The 19052-nt window shown below is 41.9% G+C and overlaps 1 protein-coding gene across 3 annotated transcripts; it reads right to left on the bottom strand.

The window, feature by feature from the left end:
* Positions 1 to 6590: 6590 nt before the first annotated feature.
* On the bottom strand, positions 6591 to 18647 carry LOC114548508 (WD repeat-containing protein 49). Of its 3 annotated transcripts, none has more exons than XM_028568489.1 (16): positions 18113 to 18261; positions 16991 to 17113; positions 16727 to 16898; positions 16561 to 16607; positions 16295 to 16432; positions 15935 to 16123; positions 14925 to 15116; positions 14293 to 14766; positions 13996 to 14145; positions 11584 to 11768; positions 10880 to 11019; positions 10009 to 10157; positions 9700 to 9911; positions 7874 to 8031; positions 7072 to 7124; positions 6591 to 6797 (listed from the first exon to the last, which is right to left on the bottom strand). In XM_028568489.1, exons 1-16 carry the CDS (start codon positions 18131 to 18133, stop codon positions 6714 to 6716), a joined length of 2487 nt encoding a protein of 828 aa, XP_028424290.1. In that variant the 5' UTR covers positions 18134 to 18261; the 3' UTR covers positions 6591 to 6713. The 3 variants fall into 3 exon arrangements, with proteins under 3 accessions (XP_028424290.1, XP_028424291.1, XP_028424292.1); XM_028568490.1 differs by lacking the exon at positions 18113 to 18261 and adding an exon at positions 17577 to 18048; XM_028568491.1 differs by lacking the exons at positions 6591 to 6797; positions 7072 to 7124; positions 7874 to 8031 and adding an exon at positions 18561 to 18647 and having other exon boundaries at positions 9696 to 9911; positions 18233 to 18379.
* Between the last annotated feature and the right edge of the window lie 405 nt (positions 18648 to 19052).

Raw genomic sequence — 19052 nt, 5'->3', positions numbered from 1 at the left:
ACTTAAAAATGAGGAAACACAAAGGGAAAAATAACACTTCTTGTTCACGGGCCACCTTTTCTTTACCCTCTCCCTCTCTGATTCCTGCGAAAACATACAGTGTATAAATTAGGATCGCTGCATGTTGCCCGTTGCGGCTCTAAAAGCCCTAAAGCAGCTTTACACTGAGGCAATTAAGACGTCACAGGGCATTTCCCAGCCTGCATTTGGCTGTTGTTACTGTGGTATTTTGGAACATCTGTTGTGTGTGTGTCAAAATTATGCATGTCTGGGAGTTGTTCTTCAGGGTGTTTTACCTTCTCTGAAGAGAGGTTGAGAGAAATCTTTGCTTATGTTGTAAATTAGTGAAAGGAATCTTACCCTGCCATCTAGCCAGATTGTTAAAGAGCTTCTCCGGAGGCACATGCCAAAGAAGTTGCAAAATTGAATAGAAAATAAGCAAAAATAGGCCATTGAGTCTTGCGTCACCAATTTGTGCAATTCAGCAGACCTGTGATGACAAGTACAGGGTTGAGATGGCTCAGATGTCTGTCTGGATGACCCAGTTTCAAATATCAGGACATTTCACTTCTGCTGATAAAAGAATTACAACAATAAGGGTAGTGTGAAGCTTCTGTTTCACAAATACATGGGGACATGCATAGCTAAACAATTTAAAATGGTAGTTTACCAGTTTGGAAGATATTTGAGAAACAGGGGGAAAGCTAGCCTGACTCTGACTCAGAAGATAACAAAATGTTATGTGCCAGACTCATTTTTGGACTAGGGTCTCCGCTGGTTGCCCGGCAACATAACCCCATGTCATTTTTACACTTCTGTTTTTGTAAGGATTAAAAAAAAACAAGATATATAATGTGTTAATTTGTTGGTTTTAGAGGTGCTCAAAGGCAGATTGTTTACTTTTGGATTGAGCCAGGCTGATCGTTTTTCCCCGTTTCCAGCCTTTATGTTAGTTAATAGCATTGGCGATTTTAGACCCTTTTAAAAAAAGAAAAAAAGGATTATAATAATAAAAAACAAAACGTTTCATTTGTTTTTATTAAATCAATTTTAGTTCTTCAAATTAGAGTTTACGAACTTGTCTGTTAGATGGACCAAACATCAGGACAGGTGAGCTGAGTTTGGAATGTATGAAAAAAGAATAAGAAAAAAGCTAAATGTAATGTGGTGCAGTGCATATCGCAGGCTGTTTTGAAAGGAAATACTGCCAGCACAGTATTCATATGACATATTCATGTCTGCATCTTCATTTATATCTGGCTGGACAGGTAGGGGAGCTCACTTTTCCTTCCAGATGCTGTGAGCTGAGCCTTTAGCTATAAGTATAGAGTATAACTCTGATATCCCCTGGGTGTGATATCAGAGTTATACTCTATACTTATAGCTAAAGGCTATGGGTAAATCCTCAGTTGAGGCATCTCCTGGAAAAAGAATCGGAGTACAAAAAGAGGAAAATTAAGAACTTATTTTTCAGCTTTTAGAAGACTATTTTCATAAAGATGGAGCAGAGTTAACAGAGCAGCATCATAGAGGCATTTCTGACATTCTTCCTTCAGCAAACATCTAAAGTAGTGCGATGAATTGATGGAAGTCTTTCTAACTTCCTGTCTGACCTCTCAGTGGTCAGTCCACATAAATTGGCAGCCACAGGAAAATCAAGGCCTCAAATGCAGCACAACACACTATATAAAGGGACAAGGTCACAGTGAGGAGAAGTAAACAGAGAGAGGATAAGAAAGCTCAACAGGTCAGGAGAAAGATTTGGAGAAGTTAAAGATAAAACAAGAAAAGGAGGAGGTGGGAAAGACATGCATGCAAATACTTCAATGAAAGAAATCAGGTTTTCCCATCAAATGTTTCTAAAATAGGAATCCTTTATTTCTTCTTGTATCCCTCTTTCATTATCCCTTCCCATCAATTTCATTTTTCTGGACAACTTTAGCCTGAGCATGGAGTGCCATTGCCACAGCCGGGATGAAAGGAAGTGGAACTGCACCCTCACATTCCTCCAGAATTGATCGAGCCTTTTATAGTTGTGTGTGCTAACCACTATTTTTATGCTGGCTGCTACTGGATGTCCACAAACCTAGACAATAAACACTCCCACTATAGAGTTATGACATAATACATTGAAATTAAAATCACAGTTTGTAGGTAAAGCACACCAGCCAGTCAAAATGAATGTGGATAAATGGTGGGATAAAGTTGATCAAGGCCCAATAACAGGATGATGGTATGCTAAAATGGAGATACTAAAATGTAGCTATGTAGTAGCACAAGTAGCGAAAAGTCGTAAAGTTGCTAACATTAGCTAACACTAGCCACAACAAGCTCCTGGTCATACCAGACCTCTAGTCTCGCTTTGCCAGACCCTTCTCCAAAGCGCGGTGGAGGAGGGTCTGGCTACTCCACATTGCATTCGGGGATGGGAGGAAAACGTGCTCCAGTTTATTGGCATTTCTTTAAACCAATCACAATCGGAGAAAACAAACAAACCGGAGAAAAGCTGCGGTGCCGCTGCAAAATAGGCTCAGACGGAACTTGTTTTGGTGGAACGTGTACATTTAAAAGTTGTTTTAGTCGTGCAACAGAAAACTCAGATTGGAAAGATAGTCTAGCTAGATGTCTGGATTTACCCTGCAGAGATCTGAGAAAAGGTTAACCAGGTCCTCATAAATCCACCAGAGTTTAAAATGCCAACACAAAGGAAGCCCAAGGCAACGGATATCCGGTCCTAATGATATGTCAATGGTGAAATCCGGCGGATTTTCCAGCGGCAACGGAGCAATCCCGGAAGCGGAACGTCAAGGATATAGACTATCGGCAGACCAAATCACAGACTGTAGCAGCAAATCCCTTGAGTGTGCTGAATTTAGCAAGAGTGTTTTTTTTTTTATTGTTATTATTGTTTAAGTAGTTTAGCTTATCATTTGTAAGAAAAATAATGTGTCACTTTCTCTTTCAAAAGTTACATACTAATGCTTTGAGTGGCAACTGCATTCTTTTTGTGCAACAGATTAAATAGTTAAAGGATTAGTTCAACATTTTTGGGAAATTTGGTTATTGGCTTTCTTGCCGAGAGTTTAATGAGAAGATCGACTCTTGTGTCTGTCTATTCATTTTGAAGCTAGACAGTTAGCTTAGCTTAGCATATTGATGAGAAATAGGGGGAAACAGCTAGCCTGGCTCCAAAGGTAACAACATCTACTAACCAGCACTTTGTGTGTCCTTGTTGTTTGCCTTGCAGTTTCACAGTATGACAAGATATGACAAGACTTAATAAATACAGTAGTCTGGCACATAACCCCCCGCTTTTCTTTTTTACATTTGTTTTTGTACAAATTAACTCTCATTATAACTAATTATGTTGAAAAAAAATTACATTGATGATGTTACGGGTCAAAATGACCCGTACAGTGTAAATACACTCAAAACATTCCTCATCACAAACATTTTTTTCCCCAAAACTATTTTTACCTATTATTTAGTGAAAATATTTCCGGTATACACTTGCATATTCCATACATAGCTTATTTGGCTAAGATGCCCATATTTTGATGCCATACTTGGCAGGCTTGTTGGGCATGTACTGTCAGAAGGGACAGGGCCCCCTGAATGGAACAAGGCGTTCGTCAACAGTGACATGGGGACCAGGATTGTACAAGACAGGTACAATTTTGACCCATTTATCCCATACATCTCTGATCACAGCTAGTTTGGATCTTTCACGTCGACGAGCTCTGGTGTTGCGGAACACCCAAGCTTTCGTATGAATTGACTCCAAAGACATTGTTGCTCGAAATATTGGCCTTCCACTCTCTTCATTCCATAGACTGGCAGTTGCTTCTCCCTTTGACTTGTACACTCCAGCTAATACCAGGATTTCAGCGTATGCATGCAAGTCAATCTGATCCAGTGGCTTCCATTTCTCTTGAAATACACACCTCCCCTTCAAGTTGGTCATGTCCACTATGATCCTATCTGTTGGTTGGGATATGAAGAGATGAAATAGTGATTGAATATCATCAACTAGTGTGGCAAAATCTTGTGGGGCTTGGAGTCATTTTGATGACAGTCAGCCTTGGCTTCAGTGTGGTGATGTTGACCATTTTATGTTACCATCTTTAGCTGTCCGTGTCCCCTCTATTGAGGATGATTGCTGCCCATTGTTTTCAGCTAATGTAGAGACTACACCAGACTGGTCCTCTGAATCCTCTTCATCATGGGAAAATTCACAATCCGGAACGTCAGTAGCATTGTCCTCGGTCTCTGAGAGATCCTCTGACTCTGAAACCTCTTCCTCTACATCACTATTACCATCAAAAATCTGTGCTAAAACTTCTTCAGTTGCAAACCTTTTGGAGCTAATTTTGTAGTGTGTGTGTCAAAGAGACGACATTACGACAGTGAAGAGGACAAGCGCGAGAAAGCTCCTCCTCCTTTATATACAGTGGGGGAAATAAGTATTTGACCCCTTGCTGATTTTGCAGGTTTGCCCACTTACAAAGAATGCAAAAATCTACAATTGTAATCATATGTACATTCTAACAGTGAAAGACAGAATCCCAAAGAAAATTCCAGAAAATCACATCATATGAATTTATTAAAATTGATAACCATCTGATGAGGAAAAACAAGTATTTGACCCCCTGGACAAACAGCAAGTATTCTGGCTCCTACAAGCCAGTTAGTCTTTCTTTAAGACACAGCCCCAATCCGAACCAATTATCTACATCAAATACACCTGCCTCACCTCGTTACCTGTATAAAAGACACCTGTCAACACCCAAACAACCAGCATCCAACATCACCACCATGGGCAAGACCAAAGAGCTTTCTCGGACATCAGGGACAAGATTGTTGATCTGCACAAGGCTGGGATGGGCTACAAGAGAATCGGAAAGCAACTTGGAGAGAAAAGATCAACTGTCGGTGCAGTTATCAGGAAATGGAAGAAGCACCACACCACCGCCAACCTCCCTCGGTCTGGGCCTCCACACAAGATCTTGCCTCGTGGGGTGTCCCTGATCATGCGAACGGTGAGGAATCATCCCAAAACCACAAGGGGGGAACTGATGAATCAACTGAAGGCAGCTGGGACCACAGTTACAAAAGAAACGGTTGGTAACACACTACGCCGTCATGGATTGAAATCCTGCAGCGCACGCAAGGTCCCCCTGCTCAAGAAGAAACATGTACAGGCCCGCATGAAGTTCGCCATTCACCACGTGGACGACTCAGAAGAGGCCTGGAAGAAGGTGATGTGGTCAGATGAGACCAAAATAGAACTTTTTGGCCTCAACTCCACTCGTCGTGTTTGGAGGGCAAAGAACACCGAGTACAACCCAAAGAACACCATCCCCACCGTCAAGCATGGTGGTGGCAACATCATGCTTTGGGGGTGCTTTTCAGCCAAGGGGACGGGACAACTCCATCGTATTGAGGGGAGGATGGACGGGGCCATGTATCGTGGAATTCTGGACCGACATCTCCTTCCCTCAGTGAGAGAGCTGAAGATGGGTCGAGGATGGGTGTTTCAGCACGACAACGACCCTAAGCACACCGCCAAAGCAACAAAAGAGTGGCTGAAGAAGAAGCACATCAAGGTTCTGGAGTGGCCTAGCCAGTCTCCAGACCTGAATCCGATTGAAAATCTTTGGAGGGAGCTTAAAATTCGAGTTGCCAGGCGACAACCTCGAACCTGAATGATTTGGAGGCTGTCTGCAGGGAGGAGTGGGCCAACATCCCTGCCGAAATGTGCACAAACCTTGTCACCAACTATAAAACCCGTTTGACATCTGTGCTGGCCAATAATGGCTTTTCTACAAAATATTAACATGCTGTTTGTCCAGGGGGTCAAATACTTGTTTTTCCTCATCAGATGGTTATCAATTTTAATAAATTCATATGATGTAATTTTCTGGAATTTTCCTTGGGATTCTGTCTTTCACTGTTAGAATGTACATATGATTAAAATTGTAGATTTTTGCATTCTTTGTAAGTGGGCAAACCTGCAAAATCAGCAAGGGGTCAAATACTTATTTCCCCCACTGTACACATACACACACACACACACACACACACACACACACACACACACACACACACACACACACACACACACACACACACACACACACACACACACACACACACACACACACACACACACGGTTTTAAATGGGTGTTGAAAGTCTCTGGGTCAAAATGACCCACAACATCATCTTTGTATACAAACTCTGAAGAGACATTCCACTACACATTAGTGTGTCCAGATTTAATTAACAAGTTCATGACCCCAAATGAGGAAATGTCATACAATTTCATGAAGAAAAAGATAGGTTAACCAGTATTTTGTTCAACACAAAAATGCAAATAGTCAAATTGACCCTTAACATAATACGAGGGTTAAACAAGATATAATGTGTTAAAGAGTAAGTGTAAGTAAGAGTTAGAGACTTTTGTTAGCCTCCTAGAACCACAGTCTGGCCCCGGCCTTTTTCCCCTTTTCCGCGTTTTATGCTAAGCTAAGCTCATTGACTGGCTGTATCTTTATATTTACCATACAAAAATAAAATTAATATCGGTCCTCACATCCAAACTATTTATTTAAGTTTTACATTTTGGGCATTCTTTTTGAACAACAGAGAAGTACATAAAAAATAGATGAACAATTTGTTATTGCAAGTCACTGGGCACCAACAGAACAAAGATCAGGTATTTATCAAGCCAGCAGGAGGAGGAGAGAAGGGAAAGGATCCAGGAATCAGTGCGAAAGTCCCCTGCAGGACCAGAGTCTGATGGGGAGAAAACAGCCAATCAACAGTGATTGCTGTGGTGGATGTCATCAAACAGATGTCTCCTCTGGTAACATAAAGCTACTGTCTGTCAAAAGTCCTCACACAGTTACTGACACACACACACACACACACACACACACACACACACACACACACACACACACACACACGATGGTTGGACAGAAGGATAAGCATGCACCGAAAGAAAAGAAGTGAGATGAGAATAACAAGTGTTCTCATCAGCAGCTGATTGTGTGTGTTTGCAGGTTACCATGGGTTGCTGAGGTTGCTCGTGGTCATTCTCCGCTGGGCTGGCGGATGAAGCTAAAGTGGAGGACAGGAAACAACATTAATTAGTAATGTGTGTGTGTGTGTGTGTGTGTGTGTGTGTGTGTGTGTGTGTGTGTGTGTGTGTGTGTGTGTGTGTGTGTGTGTGTGTGCGTAACTGTGTCTGCCTGGGTGTGGTTGCTAAAAAAGCACAGCTAATCGCTTATTTTGGCAAGTTCTGAGTAACGGGTAGACAGTGAAAGGAAAGTGAAGGAAATGTCTTGCACACACACACACACACACTCGCACAAACCTCGAGCATTTACGCACTTAATTTTTTTTTGTGTTCAACAATCTGTCTTGCGTCTCTGGAGCAGAACATTGCCCAAATGTTCCCGAGCTGAGCTCCAGACTTCAGAGGAAGAGAATGTGAAGAATGCTCTGACTCCTCTTTTCATAACGTGGTGAAATTGGACATGATTTAATCAGAGTATCAGGTTAAATTAGCTTGGAAGGCCATCCTGACCTGTACATTCAAACCCCTTTCTGCAGCAGCAGCTACACACACCCGTCCACATGTGTCGAGGGATTCTAAGGAAAGTAGTAATTACTGGAAGGGACATTCCCAGTGAACAGTCGAATGTGACTGGAGACGGGCTGGGTCAGGGAGAGGCCATCTCTGTGTGTGTGTGTGTGTGTGTGTGTGTGTGTGTGTGTGTGTGTGTGTGTGTGTGTGTGTGTGTGTGTGTGTGTGTGTGTGTGTGTGTGTGTGTGTGTGTGTGTGTGTGTGTGGCACCTCAAAACACCTGTTTGCAATAAATGATTGCCTTCAGAACAGCATTCTTCCTCTGAAGTTTGACCCCTTTTGGTTGGGCTAGGTACTTGACTTTTGGCCTTGCTGAGCCCCGTTTCAACACTTTCAGTTGTCTCACCCGTGTCTCCTGGCAGTTTCTTTTGCATCTTCCTGTGGATGTCAGAACCAAAAGATATTTCTCTATGCCGAAGCGAATTGACTCGGTAAACACAAAGCTGTGTACTTCAGATTAGACAGGTTTCCCAATTTTGTTCATGTCACTGAACAAGACAGGATCAATGAGCACTGCTGGGTGACATTTGATCACAGAGTCTGATATCCATCTGTGTTGTTACATTGGATTTAAACCAGAACTGTTGCTTTTCTCCATTTCGGTGGTGCAATTGGCCTGCACTTGAGTATTCTGTGTCCTCCTCTCTCTCTCTGTGTGTGTGTGTGTGTGTGTGTGTGTGTGTGTGTGTGTGTGTGTGTGTGTGTGTGTGTGTGTGTGTGTGTGTGTGTGTGTGTGTGCGCGCGCGTGTGCGTGCGTGCGTGCGTGCGTGTATTTTACTGCTTTCTTGGGTTAATTAAAACATATGGAATTTTACACTGATTAGCTGCTAAAAACCATCTGAATGATTCAAGACTTTTGTGGCAAAAAGTGAAAAGTGACAGCCTCTACGTTGAGGACATCTTGTGCAAATATGCATATGTGAAATTCTTTAAAGGAAATTTGGGATGTTTACACTTGCTAATGCATTATTAAAACATGTGGTTGAATACAATATTTACTGCTAGGCTAGGAACTGGGCAATGCATAGCCAAAACAAGAGTCTACAGCCATACAAGAGGCTCTGTGAGGCTGTACTTAGGCACAGCGCTAATGATAAATGCTAATGTCAGGATGCTAACATGCTGATGTTAAGTTGGTTTAATGTTTACCATGCTCACTAGCGTGTTAGCATGCTAACATTTGCTAATTTAACACTAAACACAAAGTACAGATGAGGCTGATGGGAATGTCATTAGTTTTGCAGGTATGTGGTCGACATTGCCATCCTTAGAGCCACAGTGCAGGCATGGCGGAAAAATCTGAATTATACAACATTTACGCAAGAGCTACAGCAGAGACATTAAAATGTTGTCTAGCGCTCCGTGAATAGTCAACCAATCAGAAGCCACAGAGGTAGTGACAGACAGAGAGCGAGAAGAGTAGGGCAGAGAAGTTGATGCAAACAACATAAGTGACTTTTAGACCGCACATTTTTTTCTCTCTCACTCTCACATGTATCTAAGCATGTGCTGACTCTGTGTTTCACCTCCCTGCACTCTGTTCTCTCCTTTATGGTTCATGTTACCCAATGTGTGAAATACAGTCAAAGCACACTGCAAAGGCCTGGGCCAAGCCAGAATGTATGCCCTCTAACCAAACTGAAGAAAGGAGGTTGTTTTTTTTGGAGGAAGCAGCACTCAACTATGACATATTCCTTTATATTAGATTTGGCACAAACCATTCACTACTGACATCATTGCTTGATGAAAAAAATCCCAAAAAGGCTGCCATGTTTACAGACGTCATCCTCAAAATTTGGACTGTATGATCCAATATGCTTCACAGGCAGCATGTGTGCAGTCATTTTTAGCATTTATGGCTTCAACCATTGAAGAGTTAGCACACTGATTGGGAAAGGTTAACCACTGAATTTTCGTTCAAAATCTGCCATTTTGTTTGATGTATTTAAATATAATTTGTTCAAGGATGCACTGGCGTTTCTGCACTCCCTCTCTGACTGTTTTTCCAATCATTTGACATACCGTATACTCATAGATGAGTCTCACCTCTGGTAAGTAGCTGGCTCAGTGATAGTCCACATCACTTCCTGCCCGAAAGAACCCACATGATCTCCGTCCTTTGTCCACAGTCCAGCAGAGCCGTCAGCTGAGGCTGTGAGGACAAACAATCTGTCGGCAACCTCCAGGACTTCCACACTTACTAACGCTCTCTCGTGAGCCTTCCAACACTGCAGCAGAGGAGGCCGCTCACAATCTGGCTGTGTGGAAAGGGAACAGGTATTTGGGGATATACTGTACAGTACACACTTCTACTTTTATTGATTTACATCAGCTCTCACACACAAAGACACTCACCTTGTGCTGGACGTCCAGTGCATAGTGACAGATGTCCCAGATCTGTAGCCATCCAGTTGTGTCTCCAGAGACTAGGATGGTGTTTTTAGGCTGATCTGAGCTCAGGCTCAGCACACGCTCACCTGGCTGCTCTGGAGCATAGAACTGGCCTGGAATAAGAAGGAAAACCTGAATTGCACCCGTAAAGAAACCAAGTCAAATCCAGACGAATGTTCTTATTTACAATAGTCTCCTGTTGGTTTGGGTTCCTGACGGTCTACAGGGAGAAAGTTGCCTTTAAGTAAATCCAAGAAGTCAATTTGTGTGCCACTTTCAAGAATAGTCTTGACTTAAATGACAAATGTACTTCTAAAACAAAATGTTCCCCTAAATGTTATGTCACACATCTCCCCATTATCTCATGCTCTCAAATTCCTCTCTGCTAGAAGAATTCACGGATACATATACAGACCTGTACACAAACACACACACACACACACACACACACACACACACACACACACACACACACTGGCTCCCTCATGCAACCATGCATGCTTGTACACATATGCATCAGCCACAGTGCATGAATCCCACACCACTAAACACAGATGGGATCTGGAAAGAGACATAGTTGTGGGCTGCCAGGAATGGTACAGGCGGGAGGCCAAGTTGACAGTGCAGGCTCTCTGTCACTGCTCTGGCTGTTTGGAAATCCATCTTAAAACTGACAGCTGCTTGTCATTTGCTTGTACTGTAGAGTGTGGTGCCTCCACCTCCCTCATACTGCAAGAATTTTATTCTAAATTCATGTATTTTTTTTCTTTTGCATGCAGTTCTTCTGAATTATACTCTCTGCATCATCCTACCTCTTTGTTCCCCACTCACTCACCATATGTGTGCGTCTGTCCAGTAATGCTCCAAAAGCAGAGAAAGCCATCCTGAGATGAGACCAGGACACCTCTGTTTCTCAACTTCCTGTTGACAGCCCGATGTTGCAGGAAGAAGAGGCTATCCACAGGGGGCACCGCTCTAGATGCACACAAGCAAACGGGAAAAACCAATGGACAATAACAATGGATACCACCCACTAAGGACGCGGTACTCTTGACAAAAATTTGGTTTACCACCAGACCAGAGTTGCCAAAATATGCTTGTGGGGTTGTGACATAGTTAATGGCTTAGGAAAGAAGAAAAAACAAAGTTCTGATACAAACATTTGTATTTGTTATTTTGCATTTTCTCTCATCTTTGCTTGATTTATTTATTTTAATCTTTTGCTTTTTCATATTGGATCATTTTACGTCTTGAATGTGACAAAGGGTCCCAACTAGACACTGCTTTTTGAAAAATAAGGAGTCACAAACCAAAAAGTTTAACAATGCATTGTATTTCACACGCTTATTATGTTTTCTATTTCAGTACAATGTTTTCCTCTGAAGCTTAGAGGAATAAGGTAGCATAAAATGGAAATACTGAAATAAAGTACAAGTACTTCCAACGTGCAACACTTGTGTAAATGTAATCTGTTACTTTCAACCACTGCCTTGACTGGTGGATCTTTGCTATCTTTACATCACGGCTGTGTTTTCTCACCCTCTCTGTGTCGGTCTCTGTAGGTGAAGCACTGGTCCTTGCGTCTCCAGCCTCCAGATAACAACCTCTCCATCATGGCTCGCCGTGGCAACAACCCCCAGAGCAGAGCACTGACACACAGCCAAGATGTCTGACTTGTGAACGCCGCTGGACTTCCACGACAGGTCTGCTCTTACATACAAATCCTATATGTACGGTATTTGATGATTAGTAAACAGCAAAGCTTTTTACTGATAATAAAAGAAATAAAAATAAGGAAAAATATGTGTGTGTTTGGATTGACCCCTTTTTGTGCTAACATAGGAAAGGTTTTCCAGAAATCACAAAGCACCATGTTGCCTTCAGGCTCCACTTTGTGCATGAGCTTGTTGGCTGAAATTGTGCAACTCTTTGCGCATCACTTGCCACCGTGTGTCTGACAGTTTACAAATGGTCTGAAAATACATGTAATTGTTTGTGTTGCCTTGCGAAAAGCAGCTCTATTTCCTTCTCTGGTTTACTGATTTTGTTTACACCTCCGGGCTACAGTGTTGAGTCAGTGTCAGCTCTTTAAAATGTGTGGAAGCTCAGCATGGTGGACTGCAGAGGAATGCTGGTGCAGATGTCTTACATGACACATATGTCTTTGAGCTCGCCAGGTGATGTTTAGCATGACATTTACGTCATTCGTTGATATCGTTTACTCCTAAAAAAACTCCCTTGCCTAAAATGTTTTCTCAAAAAGCTGGCTCTGCTGACACAGGGGGCTTTACAACGAGAAACATGAGTGGAGGAGAAACAGGACTGATAATTTGCTGGAGAAGCATGAATTCTGAATGTTGCTACTGTAGTCGAGGGATGAATCTAACCGCAGTGCAGATGGTAGTTAAAGGTTGAGATGTAAAATGTAACACAAGAATTTGAGGTTTGAAAATATGCATGTCCAGACTTTAGTCTCACACTGCAGTTCATACTGGTGTTTATACTGGCACTGGCAATGCTTCATCTTTATTTGTTGTTGAGTGTGTGTAGGTGGATGCAGTAAATCTTTTTTTAAGCTCTGAAATGTTCTGGACATTTTGATTTTACTAGCAATAAAAATTCGTAACAGATTTAACTACGTATTTGCTGGATTTAATGAAATACATTGTGTGCTACTATTGCAGGAAATATTTTCTAAAAGCTGAGCTAAATGACTTAAGCTCAAACTGTTGTCAGCATTTATTTAAAAAAAATAAAATAAAATACCCGCAGTGTTTTAAGTCTGTACCAGATTAGTCACTATGGTGACAGTTGTTTGTGTGGGACTCATCATCCAGCGCTCAACATCTGGGGAAGAACTTATGGATGAGCAGAAGCGCGAAGGCTAAGACATCTTGATGTGTACATCTTGATGCATTTAAGCTTTTTGGTGATTAGTGAATATGTGTGCTGAACTTCCCAGAATCGCCTGTCAAGCTAAAGCTGTTGTAATGGATTTAATGCTGTGATTTTCCGTTTCAGTAGGTGGTGCTTCTGTTTGTTCGTTGAGTAATGATCTCTGTCGATGCTCGTGTTAACTACACAGTTATTCTTCTATTTTTCCAAACAAGCTTTTATTGGTAGAAACATGACACATCATTCCCTGTCCTGCAGAGCATTTTCTCCTGAAAAGACCCACCAGACATGCACAAAGAATGCACACAAGAATGTCTGGCTTTTTTGTTTTAATTTGTGTTGTTGTTGTTTGAAGTCCTAATTACACTGAATGTTCTCCACAATACTTGAAGTTTGACATGTAAGGTATAACTTTGGAGGTTATGACCACTAGTACCACTATGAAGCAATGCTTTTTAAAGTGGGTCCCCATGATAAACAGCCTCGCTGATGGTGTCATGCTATTTCACTACTGAGTTGATTGTCCTGCATGGAATGCATGGAAGAAAAAGGCTGATAGCAAGCAATATACTGTATATAAACAATGCAAAGTTTCACATATTTAAAAAAAACATGCTTTTTTTAGTGATGTTTTGGGAAATACATTAAATACATGTTTACTACCTGTTAAGGATGTACATAATGCATTCTGGTGTGAAACAGTGAATGACAACATAACTTTACAGAGTACCTTTTAATGTTCTGCCGCTTACCTTTCAATTAAGAATGAGGGGGGAAAGAAATACTTGGAATACCAGGTGACATTATTATATTGTTGCATCAGTTATGATCAGAAAGTTAAAGAGTAAATTAAAGTTAAAGAGTAGATTTAATACCCCCTGAAAATCTTGTTTTTGCTGCCCCTGCAGGGGTTGAATTAGTCACTTTGTTGCAGTGACACCCATATGACATCACTGTTAAGCGTAGTTACCGGTGCAACAGGCTTCTCAGTCTAGTGGCAAGTTATTCTTTGTGAAACTGCGGTGGATTATCAATTTAAAGCACCCCTATCTTTACCTTGGCAGCTGCGATGTCATACTGAGCGACCCGCTGGCTCCACCCCACAGCCAGCAGCTGGTTGTCATGGAGACAGGTCAACCCGGTGACCTCAGAGTTGGTGACGGGCTCCAGTTTGTGCAAGTTTAGGCCGTTTAGTAAGTTCCACACCTGCTCGGGGAGTGGTCTTCTCATTAACAAACTCTTCTTAACTTTCTCATATATGTCAAATAAATGTGTACATATGGCAGCCTATAACCGATTGTATCAAATTCACAGTATTTAGGTACAAAATGAAAGTGAGAAGTGGTATTAAACCTTAATAGTGCCATTCCGAGCCCCAGTGATCAGTCTTCTGTGGGAGGAGTCCAGTGCCATGCAGGTGAGCTCATCTTCTCCATGAGCGTTTAGGATCTGAAGCCGCCTCCTCCCCGACGCCACGTCCCACAGAGACACAGATGAGTCGGCATGTCCCGTCGCCACCTGTCTCAGAGCGGAGTTATACAGAGCACAGGAGAGGGCAGGACCACTTTGGATGTTTGGTCCAGTTTCCTTTCCTTCATCTGTCAACCATCCGCCTCCTCCTCTTCTCGTTTCAGCGAGGTTGAGCAGTGCCAGGTAATCTTTGCATCCCACCACTATATGAGACTGTGTGTGCTCAGGAAGAGGAGGGCCCAGCAACAGGAAGGGGAAGTTGCCGTGTTCTGGGATTCGACCCGGCTGTTGGCATGGGAACTGCAGGCAGATGGTTTTCAGACAGTGATGGCTGGAAATGTCCCAAACCCTCAGCTCCTGACAAAGGAACAATTCAGAAAATAAACAATCTCTGTTGTGATATGCCATGTTTCACAAAAAAAATGTATATGATAAACAATATAAATGTACATCATATTTTTTTCAGGCCAGTGCTCTATTTTTTTTTTTTTTTAGCTTAATCTTTAATGACTCACAGCATCTCTGGAGTAGCTAAAGATCTGCCCAACAGGTTGGTAGATTGCAACATCCAACACAGTGGTGCAGTGACCCAGCAGCGTAGCTATGGGACGTGTGGTCACAAATCGAGTCCACAATCTGACTGCTCGGTCACAACCTCCTGTGACCATCAACTGCAGAGAGGCATTGTAGTCAAAACATTTAGCCCCCTGAAATGAGACAAAAAGAGCAAAATGGTATACAGCATATGTGTCTTTGAAATATAAAGCATGCTCACTTCGGATAATACAAATCAAGCCATCTGGTCTCATTATTTTGAACTGGGGAGTTGTTTTTTAAACGGTGGCTTCATTGTTAAAATGTCCAGACAGTTTATTGGAGTATAAAATTAGTGTGCTCGTTTAAAAGAAAGCCATTGTGAATAACAGGAAGCATCACCACCCAGTTTAATAACACTTTGTCCAACAGCATTACTTTTTCTCTCCACATAGTGGCACTGTCTGTATCTACATACATACTGGGCAGGAGTCTTGACTCATATCTCATACTGTATTTTTTCTTTTAGATAAATCTGGCCGGGGATAATTCACTGAATGAGTTATGTACTATTTTGCCACATGATGACATTTATTGATTTATAAACAAGTTTAATGGAGTGAAAGTTGATTTTCAAACCTTGACCTACCCAGTTAGGTCAGAGTCACCCAGACCAGAGTACTGTGAGCTCCACCTGACCTCGATCCACATCAAAAGTGACAACTCACTTGTTGCTCTTTTACGTTTTATTTTCTCATACTATTGTTCATGGAGAAATACATGTCTTCTGATGCTTCTAAAATGCTTAACCCTGACTTTGTGAGCATGTGTGTTTGTAAAAGTTCAAAAATTCAAAATTTGAACGTGTCATTATAAAAGTCTAACCCAAAGAATAAGGTATGATACACAGTTATGTACTACTGAGAATACACAACATATAATAACCTATTCAACATTAGATCAGGCAACACCACACTATGAAGTCAGTTACCTGCTTAAATGACCAAACATAAGGCTCCTGCTTTAGTGTCACATTAATAAAAACCACAGAGGTTGTGTCACTTTCTGATGATGTCATGATGACGTTGGCGCTGGGCTCAAACATCACTCTGTTGATTGGTTCCTGGTGGATGTTAGGGATGTGACGGTAGGACACCATGTTGCTGTGTTCACCGAGGTCCTGTTGTCAAGATGAGTAACAATACATATTCATTTGTAAAATTGGAGTGTAATCAACAAGTGGTTGGCATTGCTGACTGCTACACAGTTTACTACTGGGGCCTGCATGATACATTTCTCTGCAAGAACCAGAGACTGAGCAAAGTACTTAAATAGACAAGGCCAAGCTTACTGGGAAAAAGATCCTCTGTGGGCCATTCTCTGCCTTGGATGGATTCTTGAAAAGTCCTTTAGATGGATTCAGGAACCACATGAGGTGGACTCCTCCTTTTTCATCCCCCAGTAGCAGCAGAGAGGGTCGCTCTGGACACTTGGAGGTAAAACCCACATAGATTCAAATGATGGGTGTATTGCTTTCAGATTCATGTGATGAGTTCATTGCTTTTAGAGTGAATTTGTCCAGCTGAAAAGAACATCTCAAAGGAATAGTGGTCTTACCTGAACATCATGCCAGTAACAAAGTGCACTCGGGACACTACGGAACCCTTGGGGCAATGATGAGACAATGAGTTAACACTTATTTTTTTATACAGTAACGGGTTTTTATTAGTGACCAGCTCAGTTTAGTAACATTTAATAGGTACATGTTAGCAATCAAGTATACCAAACAGGTGGACATCCTCAAATACACTGCCCATGGCGACATTCACAAAGTGCAAGTCCCTGCAGTCAGTTGCTATAGCAACCTTGTGGACATTGCCCATATAGACAGCATCAGTGGTCCAACCTCTAAATCTCCTCGTGTTGGCAACTTGCTCTGTTGGGTCTCCAGCAAGCTGGATTAAATAGGAATACATATTTTTAAAAAGTGTGAGTGTGAGTAGCTACTTTCATGTGGATGTAAAAGTAGTACCATGATGTCACTCACCCCTAGAGTTTTAAGGATGTGTAGGCTGCTGTTCCAGACAGTGATCTGACCTCCCTTACTGACACTAATATAGCGGAGCGGAGGAGGGTGGGAGACAGCAACCATACGCACTGTTGGCTCCCGCTGCAGAGGAATGAGTTAATGAATTAAAAGGTTATTAGAGGACTAAAAGTATTACTAGAAAAACATCTTAAACTGAGTGCAGAAAAATGCAGCTAGTAACTGGTGTCATCCCACACAGATGCTGCAGGCAACTTCTGGAGCAGATGTTTTGTCAATAAAAAGATACAAAAAAAAACTTTTGGAGCAGATGCTTCGTCTTCATTGTAGCATTATCACCTTTGTTCAGCATCATTTGTAAAAACTGCTGAATATGTGAAACTTATAAGTTGTATACCTAATACCAATGTTTTTCATTTTGCCCAGGTAACCTGGGGACAATAAATTGACAAAACCATTCTCATTTTCGGCTGCAAAGGGCGGAATACCTGCATTAGCTGATAGACACACAACTTCCTTACATGTTTATGTTAGCAAACAATTGACAACTAACTGCTTACACCATTAGCTGTTTCTTTCTGCCCACCTGACAACTGTAAATCCAGTATTCACTTTCTTTCTTTTTTAGGTTTGTTTTGGACTTCTGAGGGCAATGACTGGCTTTTTAGCGTGCTAAATTAGCACAGATAGCAATTAGCTTCACCACCTAGCATACTTGCTATCTGCCCCCTGGTGCTTGGAAGTTAGCTAGCTGAGCACCGTAGCTGTTTGCTGAAAACTTCTGTCCGGTAAGCATGGTAAGAAGATAAGACTGACCAGTAACGTTAACGTTAGCTATACTGTTACTGTGGTTTGTCAGTGACCCTTTTTTACATTAAATCTAACGTTCGGTCATTGAATTCAATTGGGGTGGGTTGGGGTTAAAGTTATGTTTAGTGTAAGAATGTGGTCTTTTATTAGCCTACATGTATTTGTCAGGTCAGGAGCCAAGTAGGCCTACTAAAACTAATGTACCCAATTTAGCTAATGTCATACAACGAACTTTCCATCTGCAGTCCCTGAACAGCTAGACACAAGTCAATGTAATCTGTCTCTCTACTCAAAACTGCTTTGGGATCTGACCTTTAATTTTGGCGCCCCCATTTGGCCTTTCGGTGTAATTGTTTAAACATTGGAACATCCTACAAAGATGCAACCTTCCTTCTCCCTTTACCAGCTATCAGTGGACCGGTGCATATCTACCTTGTTATGAGAGCAGTGTCTGATCTGCGGCTGGGAGTCCAGAGGAGCAGCTCTGGGAATGGAGGCGCGCTCTCTCTCGGTGTACTCCAGAAGCAGGTAGGAGCAAAGCTGCTGCCACTTCACCTGCCCGGAACAGCTGATATCTACCTGGATATGAAACAGTTAGAAGACTCTCATTGGCCCTGCATCATCATTCCAAAACATGTTTAACGCCACAGTGAGTCTATGCTGATGGGATGTGCTGTATTATACTGAATAATGTCTTGTACACTGTGTAGCCTATGTGCTTTTCTTTTTTATAAGACCTATTAATAGTATTTCTCCTTACCTCACTGAAGAACCTCTCAACCCATGTGTCCTCAACATCTGGACCAACCACAGACCTAAGAACTTCCCGAAACTCTTCAAACTTCATTCCACGCTCTTCATTTCCTCCTCTGTTCCTTCCACTCCTTCCTTTCGACATGTTTTCATGTATCTGTGCTCCATCTTTTGGACGGTTAAATGCATTTCTCAGGAGCTGCAGGTGCTCGGGGGTCAGTTTCTCTGCAGCACTTACTCCACAGGCTGAATCACTGCAGCAATGATCATTTAAAGGAAAATCTTAATTTGTGCAGGAATTGGACAGTTTTACAACTGACTTCTTCTTGTGTATGCAGGTGTACAGCTGGTTCAAAACATGCAGGGCATAAGAATTAGTAGAAATAAAGACGCTGCCCAGGACTAAAGCCAAAGATCGATCAATCCGGAACAATTTTTTTTGTCTAAGCATCACTTATTTTAGTTTTTTTAAGTGAATTTGACTGTTTATAAATTCCAT

This window comes from Perca flavescens, chromosome 21 (genome assembly GCF_004354835.1).
Source record: "Perca flavescens isolate YP-PL-M2 chromosome 21, PFLA_1.0, whole genome shotgun sequence".
Classification (NCBI taxonomy): Eukaryota; Metazoa; Chordata; class Actinopteri; order Perciformes; family Percidae; genus Perca; species Perca flavescens.
This window is presented reverse-complemented; position numbering and strand designations above follow the sequence as displayed.